Here is a 22,383-nt window from a genome sequence, read left to right as displayed (position 1 = left end):
GGCCCGAAACTTGGGCCAATGATACTAAAGTTGCCAAAGTCAATGCAAGTACGGACCTTGAAATTACACCATGGAATACGGTACAATTGATTTAATAGGTTAATGATGCCGTTAAAATAGCGGAAGGCTGATCATTTGATTGAATTAAGTGTTTATCCGCTAACACTCCACAGCATGATTTCAAGCCAATTAGATAACTATGTTGCATCACTTCAAAGAAACTTATTGTGTGACGCACTTTGAGATGAATTAAATAGACACGATCAAGTACAAATGAATTCCACTCTTAACATCTATTACAACAAGAACAACAACATTTATATAGCACCTTTTAATGTAGTAGAGCATCCTAAGGTGTTTCACAGAAGCGTTATCAAATAAAGTCTGACACAGAGGCACATCAGGAGATATTAGGACAGGTGACCACATGCTTGGCCAAAGAAGTGGGTTTTAAGGAGGGTTTTGAAGTCGAAGAGGTAGAGAAGTTTAGGAGGGGAATTGAAGAGCTGAGGGCCTAGGCAGTTGAATGCCACCAATGGCCCTCATAAAAGGGAATTCAAAAGTCTTCCATAGGCATCCAGGTATTATACGGGTAAGAGGAGGGGTGGGACAAAAAAGGAAACTTACGAATGGAGCCTGAGGGTATGGCTGAGGGACTAAATAAGTACTTTGCATCTATCTTCACCAAGGAAGAAGATGCTGCTCAATGCATAGTGAAAGAGGTAGTGGGTGTTGTGTATGGAGAAAGAGTCAAACTGAACACTCTGAGCTCAAAGTGAAGTGTGACCTTAGTCCTTTATTGCAGGTCTCCAGAGTGCCTCTCCAACCTGTGAAGCCTCCTTAAATACCTGTGCTCCCAAGGGATTATGGGATCCCTTGGGACTCCGGGAATGAGTCCTCTGGTGGGTGTACAGAGTAAATACAAGTCCACATATATAACAACATTCCCCCCCCAAAATCAATAATGTAACTATTTACAATGTGAGTCGATCTGGGGCCCTTCTTGCCCTGGTTGATCGTCTCGTTGTGAAAGCTGGTGTTGTTGAATCATTTATTGGGCCCTCGCTGGGCTGCTGTGCAGCTGGCCTTGCTGGGCTGCCTGGTGTGTTGACCATAAACTTAGCGGCGTCTCCCTGGGTACATTGCTTAACTGCAAACATGTATTACATCTGTGAAGGTAGGACTCAAATTCCACATCGATACCAGGCCACCACACGTGGGATCTGGCTATCGCTTTCATCATTACGATGCCTGGGTGGGTACTGTGGAGGTCATTGATGAAGGTGTCTCTGCCCTTCTTGGGGACCACTACTCGATTGCCCCACAGAAGGCAGTCTGCCTGTATAGACATTTCATCTTTGCGCCACTGGAACGGCTTTATCTCTTCTTGCATTTCCACTGGGACATTGGACTAGCTCCCGTGAAGCACACAGCTTTTGACTAGAGATACAAGGAGTCCTGCCTTGTCCAGGTTTTGACTTGCTGGGCAGTGACGGGTGATTTCTCACTCTCAAATGCTTCCATAACCATGGCTAGATCTGTGGGCTGTGCCATTTCCACCCCCGTGGTGGGCAATCGCAGCCGACTGAGAGCATCGGCGCAGTTTTCTGTGCCTGGCCTGTGGCGGGTGGCGCAGTTGTATGCGGACAATGTGAGCGCTCATCTCTGGATGTGGGCTGATGCGTTGGTATTAATCCCTTTATCTCACAAAACAGGAATATGAGTGGCTTATGGTCAGTTTCCAAATCGAACTTTAGCCCAAACAGGTATTGATGCATTTTCTTTACTCCATAGACACGCGCTAACGCTTCTTTTTCAATCATGCTGTAGGCTCTCTCAGCATTAGACAGACGCTTGGATGCATAAGCAACTGGTTGTAGTTTCCCAAAATCATTAGCTTGTTGAAATACACACCCGACGCCAAAGAACACGCATCACATGCTCGGGCCATGTGATGCGTATTCATATGGTGTCGGGTATGTATTGCAACAAGCTAATGATTTGTTTGAGCATAACAATTTTCTCGCTATTACAAAGGCATTTTCTTGGCTTTTGCCCCAAACCCATTCGCCCCCTTTCTGTAGTAAGACATGTAATGGTTCTAGCAGTGTGCTGAGAGCCAGTAAGAAGTTACCAAAGTAGTTCAAGAGTCCCAGAAACGACCACAGCTCCGTCACGTTGTGTGGCCTTGGTGCGTTCTCGATTGCCTCCGTTTTCGGGTTGGTGGTCCTGATGCCATCCGTCGCAATCCTCCTTCCCAAGAACTCCACTTCAGGTGCCAGGAAAACGGACTTCGTGCATTTTAACCTGAGCCCCACATGGTTGAGTCGACTAACAATCTCCTCCAGGTTCTGCAGGTGCTCGACTGTGTTCTGACCAGTGACCAAGATGTCGTCCTGGAAGACCACGGTGTGCGGGACCGACTTCAGTAAACTTTCCATGTTTCTCTGGAATATCGCCGCCGCTGATCGGATTCCAAACAGGCATCTATTGTAAACAAGAAAAAACCCTTGTGTGTGCTGATGCAGGTGAGAGCCTTCGATGATTCCTCCAGTTCCTGCGTCATGTAGCTTGAAGTCAGATCCAGCTTCGTGAACGTCTTTCCTCCCACCAGCGTTGCAAAGAGGTCGTCGGTCTTTGGTAGTGGGTATTGGTCCTGTAGGGAGAAATGATTGATAGTTACTTTGTAATCGCCACAGATTCTGATGGTGCCGCCTCCCTTGAGGACTGGGACAATAGGACTGGCCCACTCGCTGAACTCAATTGGTGAAATGATGTCCTCTCATTGCAACCAGTCTAGCTCGATCTCTACCTTTTCTCTCATCATGTACGGTACTGCTCTTGCCTTGTGATGGATGGGTCGTACCCCGGAATTAGGTGGATCTGCACTTTTGCTCCTTGGAATTTCCCGATGCCTGGTTCGAACAGCGAAGGTAATTTGTTTAAGACCTGGGCACACGAAGTGTCGTCAGCGGGCAATAGCACACGGACATCGTCCCAGTTCCAGCGTATCTTTCCCAGCCAGCTCCTGCCGAGCAGCGTGGGACCATCGCCCAGTACCACCCAGAGTGGTAGCTTGTACACCGATCCATCGTAGGAGACCTTTACGGTAGCACTGCCGATTACAGGAATCTGTTCTTTTGTGTAAGTTCTTAGTTTCGTGCGAACTGGAACTTGAGGCCTTGTTGCACCACAACCTTTCGAAAGTCTTTTTGCCCACGATGGACTGGCTCTCACCCATATCCAGCTCCATTGAAAACGGGAGTGCATTTAGTTCAACATTCAGCATTATCGGGGGACAATTCGTGGTGAATGTGTGCACCCCATGTACCTCTGCCTCCTCTATCTGAGGCTCTGGTTCGTTGTGATCCTCCGTGGATCTGTCTTCCTCTGCAACATGGTGGTTTGCAGGTTTAACAGGCTTAGCAGCTCGCCTGCACACTCGTTGGAGGTGTCCCAATGTTACACAGCCTTTGCAAATGTACTCTTTGAATCGGTATGAATGGAAACGATGATCACCCCCGCAGCGCCAACAAGGAGTTAATGGCCTTGCATTCATCACCCTTGATGGTGGACTCTGAGTCAACTGCTGACGTGCAGCTGCAGGTATGTGTGACCTGCCCTGTACGTTACAATTCAAAAACAACATCACTTTGTTCACAGTACTTGTCGCAGCACTTGTGTGCTGAGAGATTTGCTTCGTATTGTCACTGGTGGCAATGAATGCCTGGGCTATCGCTATGGTCTTACTCAAGGTTGGAGTCTCTACAGTCAAACGTTTGTGAAGTATGGTTTCGTGGCCAATGCCAAGTACGATAAAGTCTCTGAGCATGTGCTCCAAATGTCCTTCAAATTCGCATTGTCCTGCAAGGCGTCTTAGCTCGACGACATAACTCGCCACTTCCTGGCCTTCAGACCTTTTGTAGGTGTAGAACCGGTACCTCGCCATCAAAACGCTTTCCTTCGGATTCAAATGCTCTCGGACCAGTGTGCACAAATCGTCATACGATTTCTCCGTGGGTTTCGTTGGAGTGAGCAGATTCGTCATGAGGCCATACATTGGTGCCCCACAGACGGGGAGGAGGAATGCCCTTCGTTTGGCAATGCTCTCTTCCCCATTTAGCTCGTTGGCCACGAAGTATTGGTCGAGTCACTCCACAAAAATTTCCCAATCATCTCTCTCCGAAAATTTCTCCAGGATGCCCACTGTTCTCTGCATCTTTGGGTTCGCTATCTGCATCTCGTCGCCAGTTGTATATGGAGAAAGAGTCAGACTGAACACTGAGCTCAAAGTAAAGTGTGACCTTAGTCTTTTAGTGCAGGTCTCCAGAGTGCCTCTCCAACCTGTGAAGTTTCCTTCAATACCTGTGCTTCCAAGGGATTATGGTATCACTTGGGACTCCAGGGGATGAGCCCTCTGGTGGCTGTACAGAGTAAATACAAGTGGACATATATAACAGTGGGGATACTGGATGGGATAAAAATTGATAAACAAGAGGTACTACCAGTAAGGCTGGCTGTACTTAAAGCAGATTAATCACCAGGACTGAATGGGATGCATCGTGGGATGCTGAGGGAAGTTAAGGACGGAATCGCACAGATACTGGCCATAATCTTTTAATTCTCCTTAGCTACAGGAGTGGTGCCAGAGGACTGAAGAATTTCAAATGTTACACCCTTGTTCAAAAAAGTGTGTAAGGATAAATCCAACAACTATAGGCCAGTCAGCTTAACCTCGGTAGTGGGGAAGCGTTTAGAAATGACAATCCGGGACAAAATTAACAATCACTTGGACACGCATGGATTAATTAAGGAAATACAGCACAGATTTGTTAAAGACAAATCATGTTTAACTAACTTGATCGAGTTTACTGATGAGGTAACAGGGAGGGTTTATGAGGGCAATGCAGTTGATGTGGTGTACATGTACTTCCAAAAAAGGCATTTGCTAAACTGCCACATAATAGGCTTGCCAGCAAAGTTGAAGCCCACAGAATAAAAGGGACAGTGGCAGCAATTGGATACAAAATTGGCTAAGAGACAGGAAACAGAGAGTAGTGGTGAACGGTTGTTTTTCAGACTGGAGGTAGGTATACTGTGGTGTCCCCAGGGGTCGATACTAGGACCACTACTTTTCTTGATGTATATTGATGACTTGGACTTGGGTGTACAAGGCACAATTTCAAAATTTGCAGATGACAAAAAACTTGGAAGTGTAGTGAACAGTGAGGAGGATAGTGATAGACTTCAAAAAGACATAAACAGGCTGGTGAAATGTGCGGACACGTGGCAGGTGAAATTTAACGCAGAACACTTTGAAGTGAAACATTTTGGTAGGAAGAAGGAGGAAAGGTAATATAAACTAAAGGTTAAAAAACTAAAAGGGGTGTATGAACAGAAAGATCTGGGGGTATATGTGCACAAATCGGTGAAGGTGGCAGGGCAGATGGAAAACGCAGTTAAAAAAGCATACGGGATCCTGGGCTTGATAAATAGAGACAACGAGTACAAAAGCAAGGAATTTATGATGAACCTTTATCAAACACTGTTTAGACATCACCTGGAATATTGTGTCCAATTCTGGGAGCTCCACTTTAGGAGAGTTCCGAGGGCTTTAGAGAGGGTGCACAAAAGATTTACAAGAATGGTTCAGGGATGAGGGACTTCAGTTACATGGATGGATGAGAGAAGCTGGTGTTGCATTTCTTGGAGCAGAGAAGGTTGAGAGGAGATTTGATGGAGCTGTTCAAAATAATGAGGGGTCTAGACAGAGTAGATCAAGAGAAACTGTTCCCATTGGTGGAAGGATCGTGAACCAGATGTCACAGATTTATGGTGATTGGCAAAAGAACTTAAATCAACATGAGGAAAAACTTATTTTACGCAGGGAATGGTTAAGATCTGGAAAGCACTGCCTGAACGATTGGTGGAGCCAGACACAATCTTGGCTTTCAAAAGGGAATTGGTGAAGTACTGAAAGGCAAAAAAAATTGCAGGGCTGCGGGGAAAGGGCGCGAGCGTGGGACTAGCTGGAGTACTCTTGCAGAGACCCGGCACGGGCTCAGCAGGCTGAATGGCCTATGTCTGTGCTAAAACCAGAAAACACTTTATTTTATACTTTCCAGATGATACCAAACTTAGAAATGTAGTCAACCATGAGAACAATAGTAACAGACTTCCATTAGCTTTATAAATGGAAGCATAGGGTACTAAACCATTTTTGCCAAACCTTTACAAAACATTTGTTGGGTCTATTGGGAATATTGTCTTTAATTCTGGATAACACACTTCAAAAAGAATGTCAAGGCCTTAAAGCGGGTGCAAAAGAGATTGGTTATAATGGTACCAGGAATGAGCAATATTGGGGGTGAAATTGCCCTTTTTTATGGCCCCGTAAACGCCTCCGGGGCAGCACCAACGGGGAGCAAGACAGTTTTAGTCCAGGGAGGTGGGCACGACCATGGCTGTGCTGTGCCTCATGGTTAGCACCCCAGGGTGCTACACAAGTGGCGATGACATCATTGCGCTGCGTAGCGACCCATCACCGCCCCAGGCCGACCCATTAGCACCCCACATGGGAAATTGCCATGCAGGCCGCGAGGCCGCTGCAAGCAAGTGTCAATGCCAACTTCGTGGGTTGCGAAGCTGGCCAACATCCGCTCTCAGGGCGGTGCTTAAAGGGGAGGGCGCCAGCGCCCTGGGCCATCTCTTTATGTCAGCCGACTCTCGGATTCTCTCGATGATGGCTGCCCTAGCTTGGTCCGGACTGCCATTGTGCCGGGATGCTGGCCATTATGGAGCATCCGCGTAGCGCTTGACTCCTGCCCCAGTAGCGCCCCGGTTACCGCCAGCAAAGAAAGTAGAGCACGGGAGATTGCATCCGGCTTCCTTTCAGTGGGGGACTTCTTCGGGCAATTCCATGACGGAGGCGGGACTTCCATACCGGGCGCTAAAAGTCCCGGCCCCGGAATGTTACTGCCCCCAATCGGGGCACAGGACAAGTTTGCCCCTTTTATTTCTATGGCGAGACTAGAGATGTTGGGTTGATCTCCTTAGAATAGAGAAGATTAAAAGGAGATTTGATAGAGGTGTTCAGAATCATGAACGGTTTTCATAGAGTATACATGTGAGAGACTGTTGCCAGTGGCAGAGAAGTCAGTAACCAGTGCACACAGATTTAAGGTGATGAGCAAAAGAACTAGAGAAAAAGATTCTTCACAAAGCAACTTGTTGTGATCTGAAAGGCACAGCTTGAAAGGATGGTGCAAGCAGATTCAATTGTAGCTTTCAGACAGAATTGGATAAATTGTTGAAGCAAAAAAAATGACAGGGCTATGGGAAAAGAGCAGGGGAGGGGGACTATTTGTGTAGTTCTGTACATGAGCCAGCAGTGGCATGATGTGCTGTATCACCCTATGATTCTACTGACACTGGAACATCATCTTTAATTAGTCAAAACTATTGGGTTAATTTCCATATGGACAAATCAAATTGGCAAAAGTAGTTTGGAGGACGAGTTCATGGAATGCATTCTAGACAGTTTGCTCCAACAATGTTGTTCTACAGAAGCTGGGGTCTGTGGAACCAACCAGGGAAGCGGCTATTTTAGATTTTGTCATGTTTAATTTTTTTTTAATGATTCATTCTCGGGATGTGACCATCATTGGCACAGCCAGCACTTATTGCCCATGAGAAGGTGCTGGTGAGACAACTTCTTAAACCGCTGCAAGTCCATAAGATGAAGGTACCAACACAATGCTGTTAGGGAGGGAGTTCCATGATTTTGACCCAGCGATGATGAGGGAACAGCAATATTTTTTCAAGTCCGGATGGAGTGTGACTTCGAGGGAGAACCTGGAAGAGGTGATGTTCCCATACATCTCATAGTAAGGAATCCTCCAGAGAAGAGTGATCATAATTTGATAGAATTTGACATTGAGTTCAAAAGTGAAGTACTTAAGTCTGCCAATGACATAGGCAGGTGGGCCGAGTTGGCCAAGATAGATTGGGAAATGAAATTGAACGGTATGATCGTAGTTAAGCAATGGCAAATATTGAAAAAGTATTTGATTATTATCAATGCATATAAATGTTTGAGAAATAAAAAGTCCACGAAAAGTAATCCCTCTGTGGCCAACTAAGGAAGATAAGGATAGTATTAAATTAAAAGTAAAGGCTTTAATGTTTCCAAGAAGAGTTCTAAGCCTGAGGGTAGGGAGAGTTTTAGAAACCAGCAAAGAGTTACCAAAACATTGATAGTTAAATCATTCTATTTTCTCTCTCTATCAAGAAATCTAAACACAGATTGTAAGATCTTCTATAGTGAAGGTAAATGTGGGTCGATTGAGTCTGAGAAAAGAGAAAGTATGATGGGGAATAAGGAAATGGCAGAGATGTGAAACAAATATTCTGTTTCCACAGTAGAAGACACAAAAATCATACCAGAAACAGTGGGGAACCAAGGGCTAGAAATTCCACAGCCTGTTGTTATTTGATAAATAACATCATTTTTGTGAAGAAATAAGAATAAAAATATTGCCGTTTTTAACGGAATATATTTGACAACAAAATACGCCTGTCGTTAAACAACAGCATTGCACAAGGATTCACGGTGGAAACCGCGATCTCACCAACTTTAGCCCGAGGCCTATCAATGCTAAAAATACAGGCCCTGGGAGGGGAGAAAACACACACAAATAAAAAATTGCAAAAAACAAAAAAATCAAAAGTCACAAAACATTTACCAGACCATTAACTAAGTAATTGCTGCAAAAGAATTAAAAAATAAAAATGTTAATTTACCTTTTTTGCAGGTCTTCGGGATTGGTTCATAGAAACATCAAAAATAGGTGCAGGAGTAGGCCATTCGGCCCTTCTAGCCTGCACCGCCATTCAATGACTTAAAGGACAGAAAACACAACAGGAAAAATGAGGTCATTTTCAGGTTGGCAGGCTAGTGGGGCGCCGCAAGTATCAGTGCTGGGGCATCAGCTTTTTACAATCTATATTGATGACTGAGATGAAAGGACCGAATGTAATGTATCTAAGTTTGCTGATGATACAAAGCTAGGTGGGAAAGAAGGCTGTGAGGAGGCTTCTCAGCTTCGATGTGGGGGGTCATCAGCCAGGTGGTGAGGCCATATCGTTAGTCACCAAATCCAGCATTGACATTGTGGCTGCCTGGTAAATATGAGGCATGTGAGCCTCATCGATGTGCCCGGAAATTTGGCATTCACTGCCATAATTATCTGGTTGTGGTCGACAATGAGTTGGATCTTCAGGGAATGAAATCCTTTTCGGTTGCAAAAAACCTCTGCGTCCTGAAAAGGTGCCCGTATGGCGATGTGCGTACAGATTATTGCTCTCTGCCCCTTGGGGAAGTTAGCAATTCGGTAGAATCCTAGACCCCTGTCAGGCTGAGCCTCCGTGGTCATAGGGAAGCTGATAAAGTCCATCCTACATGTGTACAGAGCTTCAGTGACCTGTCTAAAGCAGTAATGTGTGGCATGTTGAGATATAGTGCAAATGTCGCCAGCGGAGGCCTGAAAGGAACCCGATGTGTAGAACGACAGTGCCGCGGTCAGCTTGACCTCGACAGACAGGGCGGTCCTGATGGTGCTGGCAGGCTGAAGATCTGCCCTGATGAGCTGGCATATCTCACGGATAACCACTTTGTGGAAGCACAGTCTCTGAAGGCAGGTGTTCTCGGATAAGTCGAGGTAAGACTGCTTCTCCCTGTAAATGCTGGGGGTGTATGGTCTGGTCCTCCTCATCAGTCTGGCATGTCTTAGATTGGGCACATAATGCTGTGGATTAGATCTTGTGCCAATTGTATTCTGCAGCATCTGCGTTGTCATCAAGGCAGGCTGAGAAATGGCTGGCCCCATTCCAATAACTATAAGTATAATGCCCATTGCTCACAAGCAATAACTGTCCCCACTAAGATACCAAACGGAAAATCCAATCGTCCACAGTATGATAAGATGTCTACTCAGATGAACTCATGTTAAATGAACTCCAGAGTACATCCAATCTCCCCCGAAGTTGAAGCAGCCCTTTCAATGAAACAACCTGCGATTTACAAAATGGTGTCCACACCACTGTGATTAATTCAGGTCAGTTCAACTATTTCACAGCAGATTTTTCGACGAGTGAGATTGTGCGCGATCTGTGTGCGAGGTGCTGAAAGTCACGCTGTGCGATATACTGGGCATTAGTTTCGGCAAATGTGATGTTTACGACAAAAAAAAAAGTGGGCGGCAGGTATTATTTAATCTTGACGTAAATTACAGGCCGAAAATAACGTTGGGCGATATCATGGGCTTTGGGTTCGTTCATTCTGATGTTTCCGCCGAAAAAAAGGGCGGTATTATTTTTTGTCGGCGTTACCTACATGCCGAAAGTAACACTCGGCGATAAGTGACCAAGAAATGGGCGGCAGTTTCCATTTTGTGGGCTAAATTGGCGATATATCGGCGTCACACCTCATTTCAGTGTTAAAATGGATGTTAAGCGGGCGGTATGCATGCAAAGATAATGGAAAATCTAGCCCATAGTTTCATGAGGTTTAGATTAGCCAAGGTAAACAACAGGGAGCAATTTAGAGTAAAAATACTTAATTGCAGGAAGATCAATTGCAGTGGGATGAGAATGGATTTGGCCCGTGCTAAATTGGATCAAAGATTGGTCGGCAAAACTGCAGTGCAACGGTGGGATGCCTTTAAAGTGGAAATAGTTTGGGTACAGTCGAGGTACATTCCCACTAAGGGGAAATGTAGAGCAACCAGAGCCAGAGCTCCCTGGATACTGAAAGGTGCAACATTCACGAGAACCCCCCCTCTAGTGTTTGGGCTCATTCGAAAGGAAATTTAATTTGGACTATCTACCGGAAAGTTTGAAATGCAAAAGTGCTTATGGAAAAACTACGAACTTTAATCGAATTTTGGACTTTTACAAGACAAATTCAAGCCTGTGGACGGGCCTAAAGAACTAAAGAACTATCTGGGTGGTGAGACTAAGTTAACTTGTTTGGAGGAATGGTCATTCGAAAACCCTTCTCCACAAGAGATATTTACATTACAACAATAAGTCAGAGATGGCTAGCCATCAAACCAAACTGAGAAAAGCCATCTTCAACATGAATAAGAACAAAGGGCCCACTACAGCCTGTATGCGAAAAACTAAGCACAGAAGGACACTGCGATTACCAAGCTAATATTTCCATCAGGAAATAGATTTAGAAATGCAACCCACCCAAGTCATATTAACTTTTAACAAGCCCGCCAAAATATTACAAAGAGAAGTCAAGCCTGCCAAATTTTTAAAAAGAATCCTGGACTCATTTGGCGCAAAGATTAGAACAGCTCAAATCGTATAACTAGCCCCCTGTTTTAACAGAGGGTATGACACACTTTGCCATACAACCGAGACCATGCTGTTGTCATCAAGAAAGGAGAGAAACCAACGCGACAGTTGTAAACTAACTTCTCCAGCCTCGAAGTCCTGAAGCCCTGAAGGAAGGAAGAACATCACCATCGCGGCAGCAACCGACCACAGCCAACGTGGTACCAACGAAAAACCACCGCGATCGACCAAACTCGAAACAAAACTTCAACAGGAAGAAACCGAAGAATCGAAAGTTTCCACTCTCCAATTTAAGGCCTGACTACCAACAGGTGAAAACATTACCTAAAGAGACTTTGGACCTATTTCTAATGAAGAAAACCGGGTACTTACCCCATAGGTCCAAAACGTGCCTTACCGCATCAGCGGACTCAACCCAACTGAAGATTGCGCAGTAAGATGTCTTCTCCGATGTTCGGGGTACCGCAAGCAGAACCTACAGAATTCAATGAACCCCGAAATCGCGAACTACCGCTAACTGACCGGAAAGGATTGGTAAGCATAGTCCCTGCCTGCCCTGGAGTCTAACCTTGCTAGGATTAGGTAATGGGAGGTGGGAGGGGTAATTTTTACTGTAATCCCCTTTGAATGTGTAATATATTATTCTTTATTCGAGTGATTATAAGTCTGACATTGTATTTTCTTGTCTGTAATAAAATCAAAGTTCTTTTTCACCAAACCAGTTGTCCTTTGCACTTTATCACATCCCCCAAATAAACCCAGAGTCGAGAACCCGAGGGAGTGGGAGCGATTCGAACGACTCAAGTAGGTCAGAGGTGAACCTGACACCCGGGACCACCCCTTGCAGTGGCGAATGAGATAGAGAATAAGAAGAAGCAGAAAAAGAGCGCGTATAACCGATGTCAGGCTTGAGAATACATCTAAGAATCAGGCTAAATATAGAAAGTTCAGAGAAGTGAAAATGAAAATAAGAGGGGGAAAGAGAGAGTATAAGAATTGGATGGCAGCTATAATAAAAGGTAATGCAAAAGTCTTCTTTAGGCATATAAATATTAAACGGGCAGCAACAAAAAGGGGTGGGGCCGATTGGAGACAAAAAGGAGACCTAGACATGGAGGCACATATTGGAGACAATGTCACTCTGTGACTTGTACCTTTATTCACAGGACCAAGAAGTGATGACCCTGCGTGGGACCTCCCATTATATACCTGGTTGACCAGGTGAGGAGTGTCTCCCACAAGTTCACTCCCTGTGGTCAAGGTGTGCATTACTCAGGTGTATACAGTGTACAGTGTTGTTACATAAAGGTTACAGTTATGTGAGGTTACAAACATGATATCCCTCTCTCTCCCTCTCTGCTGCTGCTGTCCGGGCCGTGGAACTGCATCTGTTGCACTGCGCTGAATTTGTTAACTGCCCAGAAGGTTTTTCCAGAGTCACATATGCCATTCTAAGAAAAATTGGAGTGAATTGGAGCCGGCCAAACTTGCTTAAATGGCCAGAATTGTTGCGGGTGGCAGATAATGCCCCCAATAAGGTAAAAAAAAAGTAGCCTAAAAAAATCCTACCTAAGTGAATTATGCCAGTGCAGAAACTTTGGGGAAACTTGCAGATTTGAATTTACTCAAAAAAAACGGCACACGCCAAAAAAATGATGCAGATAATTGAGTAAAATTGATCCCAATAAAGGGAGAGATAGAGGAGATACTGGATGGGATAAGAATTGGGACTAGAAAGGCTGCCTGTATATAAAGTAATTCAGTCACCAGGACCAGATGGGATGCAGCCTCAGATACTGAGGGAAGTGAAGGAAGAAATCACGGAGGTACTAGTAATAATCTTCCAATCCTCTTTAGAAACAAACGAGGTGCCAGAGGTGTTATGTAGGTCAACATTGTAACTGTGTAAGACTTGCCACCAGAGGGCGCAACTGTTGGAGGCCCAAGGATCACCTGCATTCCTCGTGCAAGGGAGTATAAAAGGTTGTCTGCCATGCTGCTTAGGCACTCTGGAGTTGTATTAAAGAGACTAAGGTTACATCAGTGTGAGCTCAAAGTACTCAGTCTTCTGGCTTTCTTCCATACCTAACAATTGGCGACGAGTAACAGGTTATGAACTTTCATGTGGTTATGGCTGCCGTTGATATTTTAGATAGATCTGTAGAGGGTGATGATTGGGAAGCCTTCATTGAGTGTCTCGACCAGTACTCCGTGGCCAACGAGCTGAATGGGGACAATAAAGCGATCAAGCGCAGGACGATTCTCCTCACCGTGTGTGGGTCCACAATATACGGCCTCATCAAGAATCTGCGAGCACCAGAGAAACCAGTGGAGAAGACATATACAGAGTTGTGTACGCTGGTTCAGAACCACCTCAAGCCGAAGGAGAGCATCTCAATGGCCAGGTATCGCTTCTACACGCATCACCGCTCCGAGGGCCAGGTATCGCTTCTACACACATCACCGCTCCGAGGGCCAGGTATCGCTTCTACACACATCACCGCTCCGAGGGCCAGGACGTGGCGAGTTATGTCGCCGACCTGAGACTCCATGCAGGAACTTGCAAATTTGCTGGATTTTTGGGGAAATGCTGCGGGACTTTTTTGTGCTTGACATCGGCCACGAGGTCATTCTTCGCAAGCTGCTGTCCGCCGAATCCCTAGACCTGAGCAAGGCCATCATGATAGCCCAGGCATTCTTATCCATGAGTAATAATACCAGCCAGTTATATTCCCAGCATCGAAGCTCACCGGCAAGTACTGTGCATAAAATAACATCGCTAGCTGTCAGAACTGCATAAGGCAGGGCCTACATGTCTGCAGCTGCAAGACCGAGGATGACTCAGAGTCCGCCATCGGTCGTGAATGCCAATCCATTAACACCATGTTGGAGCTGCGGGGTTAATCATCGAGCCCATCAATATCGATTCAAGCACTATGTGTGCAAAGGCTGTGAAACAATGGGGTACCTCCAGCGAATGTGCAGGAGTCCTGCGACTCACCACATGGCAGAGTGGGCAGAGGATGATCGATCTGGCGCGGATCATGCAGAACAAAGAAGGGAGGCAACTTAATCTGAGGAAGAAGTGTACGGGGTACACACCTTCACCACCAAGAGCCCTCCTATCATGCTGAAAGTCAAATTTAACTGTCTACCAGCATCAATGGAGTTGGATACGGGGTGAGTCAGTCAATTATGAGCCAGAAGGCTTTTGAGAAACTGTGGGGCAACAAGGCACAAAGGCCCAAACTGAGCCCGATTCAGACAAAGCTGTGCACCTACATCAAAGCGCTCATACCAGTCATTGGCAGTGCGGCAGTTAACATATCGTATGATGGAGCTGTGCACGATTTATCACTGTGGATTGTACCCGGCGATGGCCCAACGCTATTTGGCAGAAGCTGGCTGGCAAAGATTCGATGGAACTGGGACGACGTCAAAGCACTATCGTCAGTGGATGATGCCTCGTGCGCCCAAGTGCTGAGCAAGTTTCCTTCGCTATTTGAACCAGGCATCGGCAACTTCACAGGTGCCAAGGTGCAGATCCATCTAGTCCCCGATGCAAGGCCCGTTCATCACAAGGCTAGAGCAGTTCCATATATGATGAGGGAGAAAGTCGAGATCGAACTGGACAGACTTCAACGAGAGAGAATCATATCGCCAGTCGAGTACAACGAGCGGGCCAGTCCAATTGTTCCGGTGTTGAAAAGCGATGGCACAGTCAGAATCTGCGGAGACTACAAGGTAACGATCAAACGAGTCTCATTACAAGACCAGTACCCGCTACCCAAGGCGGATGACCTGTTCACAACGTTAGCAGGGGGGGAAGTCGTTCACCAAGTTGGACCTAACCTCTGCCGACATGACACAGGAGCTGGCTGAATCTTTGAAAAGATTGACGTGCATCAACACACAAAAAGGACTGTTTATATACCACAGGTGCCCTTTTGGGATTCGCTCGGCTGCTGCCATCTTCCAGAGGAACATGGAGAGTCTGCTGAAATCGGTTCCATGTACCGCTGTGGTTCAAGACGACATCCTGATCACTGGTCGTGACACCATCGAACACCTGCACAACCTGGAAGAGGTTCTAGACAGAGGGGGACTCAGGCTGAAATGCTCCAAGTGTGTTTTCCTGGTGCCAGAGGTCGAATTTTTGGGGAGAAAGAAAGCGGCAGACGGCATCAGACCCACGGACTCAAAGACAGAGGCCATCAAGAATGCACCCAGACCACAGAATGTGACTGAGCTGCTTTCGTTCCTGGGACTCGTCAACTATTTTGGTAACTTTCTACCCGGCTTAAGCACTTTGCTGGAACCATTGCACATGTTGCTCTGTAAGGGTGACAACTAGGTTTGGGGTAAATCTCAAGAGACAGCCTTTGAGAAGGCCAGAAACCTACTTTGTTCTAATAGGTTACTTGTACTGTATGAACCGTGTAAACGATTAGTGCTAGCTTGCAATATATCTTCTTACAGCGTCGGCAGTCTGTTACAGCATACCAATGTATCGGGCAAACTTCAACTGGTTACATACGCATCTAGAAGTCTGTCTAAGGCAGAAAGAGTCTACAGTATGGTTGAGAAAGAGGCTTTAGCATGTGGATATAGGATTAAGAAAATGCACCAATACCTATTTGGACTTCGGTTTGAGCTTGAAACCGACCACAAACTGCTCATTTCACTGTTTTCAGAAAGCAAAAGTATAAACACCAATGCTTTGTCCCGCATCCACAGATGGGCACTGACATTGTCCGCCTATGACTATGTTATCCGCCACAGACCAGGCACGGAGAACTATGCTGATGCCCTCAGTCGGCTACCATTGCCCACTACCGGGGTGGAAATGGCGCAGCCCACAGACTTGCTTCTGGTCATGGATGCTTTTGAGAGCGAGGGATCACCCATCACTGCTCGCCAGATCAGGACCTGGACCAGCCAGGATCCTGTGCTATCACTTGTAAAATGTTGCTTCCTTAATAGGAGCTGGTCAGCTGTTCCCGAGGAAATGCAAGATGAAATTACACCGACGTAAAGATGAAATGTCCATCCAGTCGGATTGTCTCTTATGGGGTAATCGCATGGTTTTTGCCAAAAAAGGGCAGGGAAATTTTTATACGTGATCTACACAATACCCACCTAGGCATAGTCATGATGATGGCTATAGCCAGGTCGCATGTTTGGTGGCCTGGCATTGACTCGGACTTAGAGTCATGTGTACACCAGTACAAGACATGCTCACAATTGGGCAATGCACCAAGGGAGGCTCCATTGAGTCCGTGGTCATGGCCCTCCAAACCATGGTCCAGGATCCATGTAGATTTTGCTGGTCCCTTTCTCGGAAAGATGTTTTTAGTTGAAGTGGATGCTTACTCTAAATGGATTGAATGCGTAATCATGTCATCCAGCACATCAACTGCCACCATTGAAAGCCTCCGGGCTATGTTCGCCACCCATGGCTTGCCCGACGTCCTTATCAGTGACAATTGACCGTGTATCACAAGCTCGGAATTCAAGTTTATGACCCGCAATGGCATCAAGCATGTCAGGTCTGCCCCCTTTAAGCCCACATTCAACGGTCTAGTGGAACAGGTAACCCAAACTATCAAGCAAAGTTTGAAACACGTGACGGAAGGCTCGTTGCAGACCTGCTTATCATGGGTTCTGCTCAGCTACCGGAGGCGACCCCACTCGCTCACTGGGGTTCCCCCTGCAGAATTGTTAATGAAGAGAGCACTCAAAACCAGGCTCTCCTTAGTCCACCCGGATCTAAATGATCATGTGGAAACCTGGCGTCACCGGCAAAACAAGTACCACGATCGCACGGCTGTATCGCGTGACATTGATGTTAACGACCCGGTGTTGGTCCTTAATTAAGGTCATGATCCTAAATGGGTCATTGGCACTGTCTTGGCCAAGGAGAGGAATAGAGTGTTTTTAGTCAAACTATTGAATGGACAAACGTGCAGAAAGCATTTGGATCAGACCAAACTGCGGTTCACCGACAACCAGGAACAACCTGAAGAGGACATCACCATCGTCGATCCACCAACTCACACCCAACCAGCAATCGACCTCACTGTCAATGAAGAGGATGAACCCACCATTCCCAACAGTCCTGTCAAACCAGCCGCGCCACAGTGCAGCAATGGTCCGACTAACTCACCCATGTCAGAATTTGAACTCAGACGCTCAACCAGAGAGTGTAGGGCCCCGGATTGTCTCAACTTGTAAATAATTTATATCAAAGACTTTGGGGGGGAGTGATGGTATGTATGTAAACATTGTAACTGTGCAAGACTTGCCACCAGAGGGCGCAACTGTTGGAGGCCCAAGGGTCACCTGCACACCTCGCGCAAGGGAGTATAAAAGGTTGGCTGCCATGCTGCTTAGGCACTCTGGAGTTGTATTAAAGAGACTAAGGTCACATCACTTTTAGCTCACAGTACTCAGTCTTGTGGAGTTCTTCCATACCAAGCAAGAGGACTGGAGAATTGCAAATGTTACATCCTTGTTCAATAAAGGGTGTAAGGGTTAAACCCTGCAACTATAGGCCTCGCTGTCAATGAAGAGGTTTAACCTCAGTAGTCCGGAAGCTTTTAGAAACACTAATCAGGGACAAAATTAACAGTCACTTGGACAAGTATGGATTAATTAAGGAAAGCCAGCATGGATTTGTTAAAGGCAAATCGTGTTTAACCAACTTGATCGAGATTTCTGATGAAGTAACAGAGATCGTAGATGAGGGCAATGTGGATGACGTGGTGTACATGGATTTCCAAAAGACATTCGAAATAGTGCCACATAATAGGCTTGTCAGCAAAGTCTAAGCCCACAGAATAAAAGGGACACTGGCAGAGTGGATACGAAATTGGCTGTATGACAGGAAACAGGGAATAGTTGTGAGCGGTTGTTTTTCGGACTGGAGGAATGTATACAGTGGTGTTCCCCAGGGGTCAGTTCTAGTACCACTGCTTTTCTTGATATACATTAATGCCTTGGATGTGGGTGTACAGGGCACAATTTCAAAAGTTTCAGATGAAACAAAACTTGAAAGTATAGTGAACAATGATAGGATAGAGGATATAGACAAGCTGGTGGAATGGGCGCACACATGGCAGATGAAATTTAAAGCAGAAAAGTGTAAGTGATACATTTTTGTTAAAAGACTGAGGAGAGCAAATAGAAACTAAAGGGTACATACCTCAAGGGGGTGCATGAACAGAGCGACCTGGGGGTATATGTGCATATATCGTTGAAGGTGGCAGGGCAGGTTGTGAAAGCAGATAAAAAAAGTTTAGAAGATCCTGGCTTCCTGCTAAGAGGTATTAAGTACAAAATCATGGCTATTATGATGAACCTGTATAAAACACTAGTTCAGCCTCAACTGGAGTATTGTATCCAATTCTGGGCACGGCACTTTAGGAATGATGTGAAAGTATTTAGAGAGGGTGCATAACAGACTTACAAGAATGATTCCAGGGATCAGGGAGTTCAGTTACGTGGACAGACAGGAGAATTTGGGGTTGTTCTCCTTAGAGCCGAGATGATTGAGAGGAAATTTGATAGAGGTGTTCAAAATCATGAGGGGTCTGAACAGAGTCGATCAAGAGAAACTGTTCCATTGCACAACGCTCCTGCTGCTCACCTCCTTAACTAACTCCAACTGCACTTCCTTAATGAGAGCAGCAGGTTTCTTCCTCCAATGGCTGGGGGAAAATATGTCTCTCCTCCACCTCCTGACTGCATCCAGCAGTAACTCCAGTGAGGCATCATTGAATCTGGGTGCTGCCCTTGTTCTATGTCCACCATCCATGCTGAACATCTCCAATTTACACATAGGCACCGTCCCTTTAAATACAGCTGAGATTATGTCATGTGGGTGTGCATCACGCCCACTGTGCAGCTTGGAGACACAAAACCTTGAAGTCAAAATTAATTGCTACAATTCAGTTGAGATTGCAAATTCAGCCCGCTCAGTTGATTTCCGTGTTTCCCCCATGTAATTCCACACCGGAGCACACAACCTGCCTTCAGATTAATATCAGGGTCAACAATATGGAACAAACTTTCAAACCTGATATCATTTTGCTTCAGTTTCAACTCTCTAAAAAATAATTGTTGGAATGTGTGTGTTGCTGCCCATCTCGAGTTGCCCAAAGCGACTGTGTGTCTTGCGAGGTATTTCAGAGGGCAGTTAATGATCAGTCACATTGGTGTGTGACCGAGGTTACATAGAGGTCAGACCAGGTAAGGGTAACACATTTCCTTCCCCAAATATGAGTCTCGATTGCCAAATCCTGTGCACAGAGAATATTGAATCATGAAAGGCTGTAATGTTCATATTGTACAAAGAATCTTAAATGCACCAATCTCCATTATGCTTTGATTGATAATCTTACCATGTAGTTAAAATATGGAACCCTCGAAACTTCATCCCAATATTTGCTGGTAAATGATTTAGGCAAGAGCTTCATATCTTTGTATGGGACCCAGTTTGTCACTGCATAACTGCAAGGGGCATCTTCCAAATTGTTCCTTTCCAATTCACATCTACCAGGCTGGAAAGTACAAAAAGGATGAGAAAATAATACTTATTTTAATAAATATAATAATATATTTAATTTAGTAACGTCAAAACACAGGAACAGCATGAATGATCTCCAAATGTAAAGGACAAGACACACCCAGTAGTTTATCTGGAATGCATAATTAGATCCTGTCTGCCTAAGTAATCAAGTACTTTACAAATTGTAATTTGAGCCATTCTGACTGCCAGGCGCCAGTCGGAACAGAGCTCACATCGAAGAGATTGGGCTCACCCTTGTGGCTTAAGACGTACTCCTACCCCCCAAACATGTTTCTAACATTCAGTTCACCCCCTGAGTTTCTGATTTTTGCCAATCAACAAGTTCCTTACCTCCCCCACCACCCAAGTTCCTGACCTTCTCCTCCACGTTTCTGTCATCCTCTCCCCACTCAATTTCCTGCCTTTCACCCTCTCACCACCCCACCCCGAGATCCTGACCTTCTCTCACCCTGCCCAAGTGCCTGACCTCCCCCCGCCCAAGTATCTGACCTCCCCCCGCCCAAGTGCCTGACCTCCCGCTGCCCAAGGTCCTGACCACCCAATGCCCAAGGTCCTGACCACCCAATGCCCAAGTTCCTGACCTTCTTTACCCCTCTGGGCTCTTTACCTTCTTCTCCTACACCCCGTTTCCCCCCGCTTCCTAACTTTCTCCACCTTCTCAATTTTCTTCCCCCTTCTGGTTCCTGACCTTCTCTCCCCAACTAGTTCCTTACCATCCCCCACCACCCATAGATGGGGCATTGTGTGTGGGTCACAGATTGTTAACAGGTTTATTGGCTATGAAGTGAATAGTAACACAGCATGGCTCAAAGACTGGTGTGGAAGAAATGGGTTTCAATTCATGGGGCACGAGCACCAGTACAGGGGTAAGAGGGAACTGTTCCGTTGGGACAGGTTTCACTTGAACCATGCTGGGGCTAGTGTCCTGGTGAATTGAATAACTAGGGCTGTAGAGAGGGGAGGGCTCAGGTGAGCAGAAATTTAAAAAGTCATAGAGCAAGGTGAAGGCAATAGAGCAGGATAGTGGTGGGGGAAATGATAACCAAAGTTTGACAGCAAGAGACAGAATGTATAAAAATAAGAGTGTATCAGAAAGTGTGGTCAAATCAGGGCAAAATGATAAATCATAGAATCATAGTAACAAAAAAATATACACCATGGAAGGAAGGGGAAAATGTTGGAATCAGTTATTAAAGATGAAATAGCAGCGCATTTGGAAAGCAGTGACAAGATCGGTCCAAGTCAGCGTGGATTTATGAAAGAGATATCATGCTTGACAAATCTTCTCGAATGTTTTGAGGATTTGACTAGTAGAGTGGACAAGGGAGAACCAGTGGATGTGGTGTATTTGGACTTTAAAAAGGCTTTTGACAAGGTCCCACACAAAGAGATTAGTTTGCAAAAATTAAAGCACATTGGAGTTAAGGTATTGACGTGGATAGACAACTGGTTGGCAGACAGGAAGCAGAGAGTAGTGATAAACGGGTCCTTCTCAGAATGGCAGGCAGTGACTAGTGGGGTGCCGCAGGGCTCAGTGCTGGGACCCCAGCTATTTACAATATACATCAAAAATTTTGATGAAGGAATTTAGTGTAATATCTCCAAGTTTGCAGATGACACTGAGCTGGGTGGCAGTGTGAGCTATGAGGAGGACTCTAAGAGGCTGCAGGATGACTTGGACAGGTTAGGTGAGTGGACAAATGCATGGCAGATGCAGTATAATGTGGATAAATATGAGGTTATCAACTTTGGTGGCAAAAACACAAAGGCAGAATATTATCTGAATGGTGGCAGATTAGGAAAAGGGGAGGTGCAATGAGACCTGGGTGTCATGGTACATCAGTCATTGAAAGTTGGCATGCAGGTACAGCAGGCGGTGAAGAAGGCAAATGGCATGTTGGCATTCATAGCTAGGGGATTTGAGTATAGGAGCAGGGAGGTCTTAATGCAGTCGTGCAGGGCCTTGGTGAGGCCTCACCTGGAATATTGTGTTCAGTTTTGGTCTCCTAATCTGAGGAAGGATGTTCTTGCTATTGAGGGAGTACAGTGAAGGTTCACCAGACTGATTCCGGGGATGGCAGGACTGGCATAAGGAGAGATTGGATCGACTGGGCCTGTATTCACTGGAGTTTAGAAGGATGAGAGGGGATCTCACAGAAACATATAAAATTCTGAAGGGACTGGACAGGTTAGATGCAGGAAGAATGTTCCCGATGTTGGGGAAGTCCAGAACCAGGGGACACAGTCTAAGGATAAAGGGTAAGCCATTTAGGAACGAGATGAGGAGAAACTTCTTCACTCAGAGAGTTGTTAACCTGTGGAATTTTCTACTGCAGAGATTTGTTGATGCTCGTTTGTTAGATATATTCAAGAAGAAATTAGATACGGCCCTGATGGCTAAAGGGATCAAGGGGTATGGAGAGAAAGCA

The 22,383-nt window shown here is 45.7% G+C and overlaps 1 protein-coding gene across 1 annotated transcript in view; it reads right to left on the bottom strand.

Annotated features, from left to right (window-relative positions):
* The window catches only part of LOC139268341 (di-N-acetylchitobiase-like), a 69,344-nt gene that overhangs the window by 2,274 nt on the left and 44,687 nt on the right, over positions 1-22,383 (bottom strand). Inside the window, exon 7 of the mRNA XM_070886423.1 lies at positions 19,767-19,925. Coding sequence (XP_070742524.1) covers positions 19,767-19,925 — 159 coding nt within the window. The remainder of the gene's footprint in view (positions 1-19,766; positions 19,926-22,383) is intronic.

This window comes from Pristiophorus japonicus, chromosome 8 (assembly GCF_044704955.1).
Source record: "Pristiophorus japonicus isolate sPriJap1 chromosome 8, sPriJap1.hap1, whole genome shotgun sequence".
Classification (NCBI taxonomy): domain Eukaryota; kingdom Metazoa; phylum Chordata; class Chondrichthyes; family Pristiophoridae; genus Pristiophorus; species Pristiophorus japonicus.
This window is presented reverse-complemented; position numbering and strand designations above follow the sequence as displayed.